The sequence below is a fragment of the Myotis myotis genome, unplaced genomic scaffold, assembly GCF_014108235.1.
Source record: "Myotis myotis isolate mMyoMyo1 unplaced genomic scaffold, mMyoMyo1.p scaffold_m19_p_13, whole genome shotgun sequence".
Lineage (NCBI taxonomy): Eukaryota > Metazoa > Chordata > Mammalia > Chiroptera > Vespertilionidae > Myotis > Myotis myotis.
In genome coordinates, this window is record NW_023416317.1 from 52,780,768 (window position 1) to 52,791,508 (window position 10,741).

General features: G+C 49.3%; 1 protein-coding gene across 1 annotated transcript; it reads right to left on the bottom strand.

Annotated features, from left to right (window-relative positions):
• Nucleotides 1–1,326: 1,326 nt before the first annotated feature.
• On the bottom strand, nt 1,327–6,933 carry LYZL4 (lysozyme like 4). The gene is made up of 4 exons (XM_036331540.1): nt 6,795–6,933; nt 6,525–6,674; nt 5,006–5,084; nt 1,327–1,396 (listed from the first exon to the last, which is right to left on the bottom strand). The coding sequence occupies exons 1-4, from the start codon at nt 6,931–6,933 to the stop codon at nt 1,327–1,329; spliced, it is 438 nt and encodes a 145-aa protein (XP_036187433.1).
• Nucleotides 6,934–10,741: the final 3,808 nt, after the last annotated feature.

Below are 10,741 nucleotides of genomic sequence, written 5' to 3' on the forward strand. Positions count from 1 at the left end.
TACAAGCACGCACTCCAGCATCTACTGGTTTCTAAAACGCTGACAGTGTGGGGGGAAGTTCATAGAATGTGGTGCGTTCACACCATGGAATGTTCACCGGCACTGAGATGTCATTCTGAGGAGTCTCTAACAGCACTGAGATGAGCCCTTCCGACGCCCTGCAGTCCTGCCCCTCCAGTCCTTCCCTCCTATACTGGGCTGAACCCCATCAGAATTCGGGTTCCCGCAGGTGCCCTGGCTCCTGGGGAGCCGATGATGCTGCTCCCACTTGCCTGTCTCCGGCTGCTGAGCTGACACCTGCTGCTCCCTCCTCTGTAAGACCCTGTGGGCCTCTGAGCTTCGGAAATAAACCCCTTTCTGCTTAAAATCGAAACGCGTGTAGGGGAACAATGTGTTACCATGATTTTCTTTCTAAAAAGAGGAAGTTTACCCGTAGCCTTACGTGGCGCTATTGAAAAGAAAGCCCGGCCACAGAGAAAGGCTGAAACGGAGGGCCACTGAAGTGTGGCACTGCTGTCTTTGGGTGCCAGGATCATGGCGGGCGCTCCTTTCTCATGTTTCTGTATCTTTCACGGCTCCTCTAGTGCGGGTATGTGTTACTTTTAAAAACGTAACTCTTGCCCGGCCAGTGTGGCTCAGTGGTTGAGCATCAATTGACCTATGAACCAGGAGGCCATGGTTCGATTCCCAGTCAGGGCACGTGCCCAGGTTGGGGGCTCAATCCCCAGTATGGGGTGTGCAGGAGGCAGCCAATCAATGATTCTCTCTCCCCATTGATGTTTGTATCTCTCTCTCTCTCTCCCTTCCTCTTTGAAATCAATAAAAATATATTTAAAAACTTAACTCTTTATAAGAAAGGGCAACTGTCACTGGATTCTCTCCACAGAAGTGCAAAGGGGACTCTGTGGTCTCCTCCATCCACCTGTGCGTCTCTACGCGCTGGACGGAGGCCTCTCCTCCGCTCTTCTTTGACTCCCCTTTTCTCCCACTGCCTCTTTTCTTCCTTTTTCTACTTAATATTCATAGACACATCTCTTTTTCCAGATCCTTTCCTTCCTCCAAACCCTCCATCTGAGATTAATAAGTCATAATCACGGTAAATGATGCTTAGCATAGTAACAATCACAGTACAATCACACAGTGGAGACCTCTGGCCCAGGTTGAGGAAGTGGCTGGTTTACTCTGCATCCTGCATCCCTGGAAGGAAGCAAGCTTTTGTCCTTTTCCACCTGGAGCGGTCAAGCGGGACTGAGTGAAGGCCGCACATAGGAAGGCGTCTTCATTCAGAACATTCAGCTGGAAGTGTGGCGAGGGCCGCCCGGGCAGCTACAGCTTGCATCCGTCCAACCACCGCGCCAGGGTGTCGGAGTACTGGCAGTTCAGGGTCCAAGAGGGCCTGCGGAGAGGACCGCCAGGGAATCAGAGCTCACGTTCTCCAGGGATCCAGCCCCCACGGGTCCCTTTACACCGCGCCCTGGCCCCTGGGGCACTGGAGAGGCTACTCCTGCTGTGGGCATATTTCTCAAGGCTCTTGTGCATCTCAAGTGTGTCTCTGGCTGCCGCCCCCACACCCTAACATGCTGGTGCTCCCTATGCTCGCATGCTCACCCCCCTGGCCCCCAAACCCTGCAACAAACACACCTCTTTCCATAAAGGAACTGTGAACTGAAAGACTCCTCCCAATCCTGCAAGGTCGGTATTTTTAACTTCTCTGAAGTGAGCATAGTAGTTCTGGGACTGGCGCAGGGTCATGGAGCACTTGGCAGACTGACATGGGAACCCTTGTGCCCTGGGTCAGGGCCTCCTTCACCTTTCCATGCGCCTGCCTTACCTCACCTTCCAAACTCCTAGCAGCCCCTCCACCTGCCCAGGTCCGCTGCACTGCGCTTCTCTAACCTCTCTCCTGGTGCCCCTGGAAGTGATCCCCCTATTCCCAGCTCCTGCGGAGAGGACAGTCAGGGAGTCAGAGCTCAGGCTCTCCAGGTCCTCCGTTTCCAACCCAGAAGCTGTGGGTGTCCCCAGGCCAGCTGCAGGCCATTAGAAATTCTGTCAGGCAGGCCTCCATGAGTCCTCCGGGGTCCTTGGTCCCAGAATCGAAGGGGAGGCTCTGGCTCCTGCCCCTCGTGGATATAATAAAGCAGCAGGGAAACACACAGGCTCTCCCCGGGCCAGGCAGGCATTGCAGAAGAGACTCCTGCGGCACGCGGGGTCTTGGTCTCCTCCCTTCCTGTCTGCCCCAGCTCGGCAGAGCTGCTGACCTGAGCTTTGGGAACGACATGGCTGCTGATTAGCTCAATAAGAGCTCACGTCCCTGGGAATTCTGAGCAAGCGAGAAAGCCTTGATCAGCCTGACCCGGCATCTCTCTACTTAGCGCGCTATACCGTACAGATGGTTTCAGCTCGTTAGTGCTCGCCCCGGAGGGTCAGCCAAGCTTCCAAGTTCATTGGAAAGTCAAGGCGAGGTATGCAAGCTATGTTAAACACTCAGAAGACAGCTCCCATTAGTAAGGGGACTCCCACCTAAAACACAATCAAATCACGGATTTGTGGTGTCGAGACCCCTCCCCGCCACTAGCCATTTGAAAAATATAAAAATATTTTTATATTTTTATACCCAAATAAATTCCAAGAAGGCCGAAATTTAAGAATGAAAACATGACAATTCTATTTTGTAACTGAATTAACAAAAACTCAATGTGAGATTCAGTTTGTGCCAGCCACTGTTTTACTACAGAAGAAAATATGGCTCCATTTCTCTACGGTCTTGGAGCATGGAAAACTTTCTAACAAGGACATCCCACAAAAACTCAAGCCACACACACAAGGAAAGATGGAGGGATTTGATTCTGCGAAAATATTAAACTCCTGGATGATGAAAATACCATAAGTCAAGTCAAAAAAAAAGAACAAACTTGAAAAAAACAAAACAAAAAAAAACCAGTTCACAAAGATATGATGGACAAAGGTGTCATGACCCTAATTTATGAAGGATATGTGTAAAAGCAATAAAAAGAAAACATTGTTATCCCAATAGAAAAACTGGCTAAGAACATGGATCAGCAGCTCAGAGGAAATGGCTAAGAAAGACTGAGAAGATGCCCAATTTATTTTACGTTTTAAAGATGCAAAGCAAAACAGAACCCTATTTTACAGGCCCCAACTGCCGAGAACCACACAAGTCGAAATGCTGCAGGCTAATGAGCCGGGGGAACACGGCCCCCTCACGCAGTGTAGCTGGAGGCACGCCCTCTCTGGAGCCAATTTAACAATTTGTCTCCAACGTTTCAATGCACCAAGCAGTCCCAGTGGGTCTTCTGCAAGGGATTTCCATAGAACACGCTTGAAAGAACATAAAAATTCCGAGAGCAAGATGCTCGTGTAGACTTGTTGGAAACAGCAGCAGGAACCAAATGGAACCACCTCCCTGGCAGACGCGCCCCGAGCAGTGGTCACCGGGCTGGCAGAAGCTGCTAGGCAGCGATGGAGGACCTTTTGAGCTCGGCGTGTCAGCATTTTGAAAAACCCTAACTTAACTCTGGTGCCGTGTCACATATAGAAATTTTTTGATATTTGCAACCATACTAAAACAAAGACATATTTTTGATATTTATTTTATATATTTAAATGCCATTTAACAAAGAAAAATCAACCAAAAAAATGAGTTCGCGTGTCACCTCTGACACGTGTGTCATAGGTTCGCCATCACTGTGCTAGGGAGAGGTTCGCCAGGATGGGCAAGCTCTGTGACACGTGAAAAAAGCTGGGTGCCGTCCGCGCACGCCCTGGGATGCCACGTGGATTTGGAAATACCTTTGCGATTGTTTTTATCTGGTTCACGGGACATGGTAACTGGGTGGCCTTCGGGAGGCTGCTGATACGTTTATTTTTCAGTTTAAAATATGTCTGTGTTATTTTATTTTTATAAATTAACAATAAAGCTGCTTCTGGATGATGGCTTCAAATGCAGCTTTGGTCTTTCAAGAGGCACGAGGGGGTACCTAGGACGTGCCAGGCATAGAGCTAGATGCTGGAGATACGGAGACACGAAGGAGGCAAAAATGTCTGGCTGAACTCAGCTCCCAAAGAGACAGCAAACAGCTAAAAACAAAAGCCCTGACCTTTGAGATGGACAAGAGACTGGACAAGATCTTCAGAGCGTAGAGGGCCTGTGGGCTATGGGAAGGAACACCACGCAGGCTCCTACAAGTGCAACATGTCCCCCTGCGGATCTGCCCCCGCTCCACTGCTGCCCCTGCTCAGGAGACCCGGGTAGGCCCCACAGGAGAACAGCACAGACCCTCCGGCTGCTTTGTACTTGACGAGAGCATGGGTCCTCTCTGCAGACCATCCCCAGCGCTTTAGAAGCTGAAGCTTGGAAAAGCACAGAGTTGGCATCCATTCTAGCACCGTGGCCAGAATTTCAATCCCTCCTGACAAATGTATAAGGAAAAGCCAGATAACCTAATAGAAAACACCCTAAGGGGATATCATAAAACGCCAAAGAAGATAAGACAAATTTGCTATTCACCTTTCAAATGGCAAGGGTTTTATAATTGGTGAGAGTGTAGTCAATGGGTATTTCACTCAACTATTAATATTCGTGTAAATTGGTACGGGCTTGCTGGACAGTCACTTCACAACATGCATCAAAGATCTTTGAAAGTATTCAAAAACCCTTGTGGGAATACAATAATGCGAAAGAAATAATCAGGGATACACAGAGATTTATTACAAGGGTGCTCATCCTGTATAACCCTACACAAGATTTGAGTGGCGGCTGGGGCGGGAGGATGTTCAACTTAAGACAATTTGGCTGATAATGATCTCCTTCCTTCTGTGGCCTTGGGGTCATAGGACGCAATGGTGTTATTCTGCTTAACTTGGCGAGGAGGGTCCCACTAGTTTGGGACTGCAGATGTGCAGCCAAAACTAGACTGAGATTAAGATGAAATCTTAATTAAGGTAAAAGTCTTTAATACAGAATAGGTAGAGATGGGCCACTTACCATGCTCCCATTCCTTGCTTTCCTTTTACAATTCTCTTGGCACACTCAATTGTCTTATTTAAATTTGGATTCAGTAAAGCTGTGGAGAAAATGAAGTGCAATGATACCCAACCGCCACATGGCTACATCAGAGCATGTCAGAGAGGCTTCCATGTGGTTCCAAGAATACATCGATACCTAGATTTTTCCCAGACAGCACTGGGGGGCGGGGGGAGGGGAGGCAGGGAGGGATAGCAGCATGTGGTCATCTTTGACTAAATCTATTCACTTCTTCTTGTAATTCTTACCATATCCTCATTAAAAATATATGGGTATAGTGAATATTCTATGTTAGGCAACATAAGAAGTAGTGGGAAAAGAATGACCCACGTGATAAATCCCTGTCCGTGGCGCCTGCCGTCTGGAAGTGGGTAAAGAGTGTAGTCAATTACAATACAAGGAGTACCTGGAATGGTGGGGGATGCACCTTGAATGGAGGCACCTAAGTTAGACTTGAAGGATCAGAGAAAAGGGTATTTGGGCCAAGTGTTATCTAAAGGCGTAGGCAAGGAAAGCGGGTTGAGGGAGTCACAGAAGGAAAATTGTTCCAGGCAGAAGGAACAGCGTATGAGAGGGCCTCTGAGGAACCAACATGGCTGTCAACCATCCTTCCATTCCCTCCTTGGAATGTGGAAACCAAGACCTCCCTCCTGGGACCACAGCGATGTCCTCCTTCTGGCCTGCACTACAGCCCCCTCTTCCCTAACCTAGTCTGCCTTTCTTTAAAACTTTCCCTGGAGGGAGGGGACCTACCTGAGCAGGACACGTGTTGCCTGTAAAGCAGAACCCCAAGCCCTTGGCTTAGTCTCACTTTGCCCCACATGCCTGCCTATTGCTCCAACCTTACCTCCCATTGCTCTCCTCTGGGACCCCACCATTCAGGACCTGGCAGGGGGCCCTCCCTGGTGGTGGGTGCTCCACCCCCGCCACCCACCGTTGGGACCTCATGCAGTTCCTCTGGCACTTAGTGCTCAGTAAATGCTCACGGGACGAGTCAATCTTGAGGAACCGCCTCCTCTTGACCACAGGGGCTTGGACCCTCCTAAGCAGGCCCAGCTCACTGTGGGTTGGCCCACTCCTGCCTCCTCCCAGGGGCTACTTCTGCCTGTCACAGTGGCAGCTTCTGTTCCCTCGAAAGAGCGTGCGGTGCCAAGTGTGGGTCATACCAGGCCCAGCCGGAGCCTCTACGCTCACCCGTGAGGCTCAGTGGGCTCTCATGCCTGCAGCTTCCTCCCTGCCTCTTCTCAACACCAGACACCTCCTCTGCCTATCTGGATGCGGGTGTCCATCGCTCTGCCCCAGGCCTCCCATGTGCCTGGCTCACAGCCCTCCTTTCTGCCTGTGCCCCAGGGGCCCCACCCGCCAAGCCCTCCTCCTCCCTGCTCCAAACTTGTAAACTCTGGCCACTAGGAAGGCAGACCTCTGAACTCAAAGCTGTGCCCCGGAGGGCCCCAGTGAGGAATGGAGGGAGGGGACCTACCCGAGCAGGACACGTGGCAGCGGTTCCTCCCCCGGTCGCACCAGTCAGGGTTGCGAATCTGAAAGAGTCCGTAGCCCGTGTACAACCCATCTATGTCCTCGTAGACAGCCACGGGGTTGAACTTGCTCTCAAAGTAAGCCAGGCACACCCCTAAGGTGGAACAGGAGGGGTGTGTGTGTGGTTCGGAGGAGGGCTGGAGTTCGGGGTGCTTGGGTGAGGGGCGGAGAGAGAAGGGGTGAGGAGGACGGGGGCTGAGAGGGGCCTACTCACAGTTTTCAAGGCTGTAGCCCTCAAAACCACTCAGGCCTCCATCGTGGAGCCTCTTGGCCACCACACAGCGTCCCAAGACAGCAGCGCCACTAGGGACCACCAGGTAGCCAATGAGGGAGAGAACTGCTGACGCCTTCATCTTCCCCAGGCTCCTGCAATTCTGGGCAACAGCGGCCAGGTGAGCGGGCAGAGTCACAGATAGTTTCTACCAAAGTCCCAGGGGCACGGGGGCTCCTCTGAAGGGACAGAAGAGCACTGTGGGGTGGGGGTGCGACTCAGTGTGTTCAGAGAAATGGGAGTCCCTCCTGGCTTAACCACGACACGGCTTCCCATCTCAATTCTCCACTGCAAGTTCCTGTAAACTCAGGTACCTGCAGCCCCACCCTCTTCTTAACCTCTTGTTTTCTAAGGAAATTGCTCTTTTGAAGCTCTCTCTCTCTCTCTCTCTCTCTCTCTCTCTCTCTTCCTCCCCCCCACCCCCAGCACACACACACACACACAACACACACACACAAACACACACAAACACAAACACACACACACACACACACACAAACACACACACACACACACAAACACACACACACAAACACACACACTTTCTCTTCAGCAAAACCCAATGGCTTCCTCTTGGTTCATTCTCACTCATCTCTCTCTCACACTAGTTACAGGTGCTGAAACCCTTTCTTCTCCTTTATTGCGGAGGTGGAACTTGGTCATTAAGTGCATTTTGGAAAACAGAAAAGGAAAGACATGACCAATGCACCAAATACGCTGTGGAGGAGCGCCTAGCATCCAAGTGCTCAGGTGGCCTGGGTCCACATCCCAGCTTTCCACCCGCAGTGGCTGGGGTCTTCTTGATCCCAGGGGAGAGCTAAGGGAGGTACTCGGCCTCTCTGCCTGTTTCCTCACCTGTAATCGAGGTGAAAGTAACCCTCACCTAATTGCACTGATTTAAAGAGTAAATGAGTTAAATATGTGAAGCACTCAATCTCCCGTGGACACTTGTTTTTCTGGGGCCTGGGGCACTCCATGCCCTTAGCTTAATAACTGAATTCCAATGCATCTGAGAGAAGTTCGTTGACATTTCCCAACAGAGCAAGCAATATTTCCGGGCAATGTCTGGCTCCCAGAGTTCAGACCCTTCTCAGCTGATGAAAGTCACGCTCAGTCCTCTCTCCCTGCCTCTTCCCCAGCAGACAATTCATCCAGAGCCCTGTCCCCGGTTCTTCCAAAACCTACCCACCTCTCGCCATCTCCACACCATCCTCGTCCAGATCATCACCGTCTCAACTTCTGTCGAGGTTTCCTAATTGTATTCCTCTTTTGCTCCCTTCTCCCCATTCTCCACACAGCCCTAGAAAGACCTTCCTAAAACCATGTATCCCGTCACATCACTCGCCTCCAATGGACTCCCCTTGTACTTTAAACAAGATCCCAACTCCTCAACCTGGCCAACAAGACCCTTCCTGACCGAGTCCCTGAGACCTTCTCTAGCCAAGTTTCACACCTCTCCCCTCCTTGTTCACGCTCACACCACCACGTTCACCTGGCATGTTTTTCTTTGAACATCCCAATCATGCTGTTTCTTCTGCCTACAACAGTGACGGCGAACCTTTTAAGCTCGGAGTGTCAGCATTTTGAAAAAGCCTAACTTAACTCTGGTGCCGTGTCACATATAGAAATTTTTTGATATTTGCAACCATAGTAAAACAACAATTTATATTTTTGATATTTATTTTATATATTTAAATGCCATTTAACAAAGAAAAATCAACCCCCCAAAAATGAGTTTGCGTGTCACCTCTGACACACATGTCATAGGTTCGCCATCACTGGCCTACAACATGACTCCACCCAACCACCGCATAGCTTGCTCTTTCTGGTCATGGTCTCAACTCAAATAAAGTCACCACCTCAAATAGGACTCCCTAACCACTGCCCATCACAGACAATCGTTCTTATCTCTATATATAAAAGACTAATATGCAAAGTGTCCCCTCAGGAGTTCGATTAGGAGGCTGGGAGTTTGCTTGCTCACTATGACGTGTGCTGACCACCAGGGGGTGGCACGGAACGAAGGGAGGCCCCAGCCAGCAGCCAGAAAGCCCCAATTGGTCCTGATTGCCAGCCAGGCCTAGGGACCCTGTATATGCACAAATTTTGTGCACTGGGCCTCTAGTTTTCTTCATAATATAAGTCAATTTCAGAAATTACCTTATTTATTTATTTGTTCCCTTGTCTATCTCCCATTACCAGAGTGTAATCACCAGAGATGCAGAAACCTGGTCTATTTTGTTCTTCACTTTATCCCCAGAACATAGAACAGATCCTGGTGCATAGTAGGTACTCAATAAATCTCTCTGGAATGAATGAATGAATGAATGAATGAATGAATGAACGAATGAACTAAAACCTACTCTTCCCAACAGAACTGTCATCGGATGAGCAGTAAGTGAATTTGTTGATAAGTGTCACCTGCAACTGGGTATTGTCACACCTGTCCTGGTTCCTGCCCACCATATACCTGCTTACCAGTCTACCAGTCCTTCTGCAGGTCTTGGTGCCCTCTCGAGGGAGGGGAGGAACAGCCCCTGTGGCAGCTTCAGTCTTTGCTACGGAAAGTTGCTCTCCCTCCACTCAGTTCCCTGGATTTTTCAGATGCCACTTCTTAATACCCCTTTGCCTTCACCCAAGAGCTTCTAAACCATATGTCCTTCTCCATTACCTGTTCTTCTAGAATCTTTTCTATGACATCAGTTGCTATGCACCAGAAAATTCTGAAGCAGGGAGGGGTCTGTCACTATAGCATTTGTATTCTTTTTCTATTGCTGCTGTAACAAGTGATCTCAAACATAGCAGCTTAAACAACACAAATGTGTTGTTTTGAAGTTCTGTAGGTCTGAAGTCAGACATGAGTTTCATGGGCTAACATCAGGTGTTAGCAGGCTCCTGAGGGCTCTTGAGGAAGATCTGTTCCCTTGGTCATTCGTGCTATCGGCAGAACAAAGTTCCTTGTGGCTGTAGGACTGCGATCCCATTTCCTCGCTGGCTGGCAGCTGAGGACCATCCCAGCTGCGAGGGCCACCCACAGTTCTTGACCGGACCTCCCTTCTTCTAGCTTCAAGTTCAGCAAGAATGGGTCAAATTTCCCCTCCCACTTTGACTCTCTCCTGCCTCTTTTTCCATTGTCTCTCTCTCTGACTCACCTTCTGCCTCCTCTCACATTTTTTAAGGGCTCATGTGATTGGATTGGCTCACCCAGACAATCCAGGATAATTTTCCCATCTCAAGATCCTCAACCTTAATCACATCTGCCATGTCAATCACATTCTGAAGTTCTGGGGGTAAGGGCGTGGACATCTGTGGGGAGCATTATTCTGCCTGTCACAGCATTCTCTGGGCCCCCACAGAAATTCCTTCTAGTGTGGAGCAGTGGGAGAAGCCCTTATTTTGCTTCTCAACTCCCAGTGGGGCCATAATCAAAGACGTCCTCTCTTGGAGCCTAGGCAACCTCATTTGTGACATGAGGGCATCGGAGCAGGTTATCTTTAAGATCCAAAAAGGTTAAGAGATGTTGAGATGATTGAGGATTAATGTTGGCCTTTTGAAAACCCAGAAAGTCCTTCTAGCTTGACTCAGTTATGACTGGTAATTAATTGATTAATTAAAAGTGATAAAGTGGAGGGGGGGAATGCCAGGCCATAAAAACAAACTTAAGCCCATAAATGCACAATTGCTCAACAATCATTAGAGATTACCTTTTCTTAGATATGAGTTACTGGCTGGGGCACAACGTTTTTTATAAAGCAATGAGGCAGCTCTCTACATACTAAGAGGGAAAGATATTTATGAAATATTGTTAAATGAGAAGGAGACTCAAATCAGTAGCTCAGTATGCTATCATTTTGCAAAACGGTAATAATGCATGTTTGCTTGTTACATAC

What these genes read in the sequence shown, in the direction of transcription:
- LYZL4 (XM_036331540.1), bottom strand. Translation starts at nt 6,933, where the DNA reads ATGAAGGCGTCAGCAGTTCTCTCCCTCATTGGCTACCTGGTGGTCCCT. An exon ending in CTGCCACGTGTCCTGCTCGG is followed by an intron (nt 5,085 to 6,524) that starts GTAGGTCCCCTC and finishes TTTTCTCCACAG; the next exon opens with CTTTACTGAATCCAAATTTA. An exon ending in AAGCAAGGAATGGGAGCATG is followed by an intron (nt 1,397 to 5,005) that starts GTAAGTGGCCCA and finishes TCCTCTCCGCAG; the next exon opens with GCCCTCTTGGACCCTGAACT.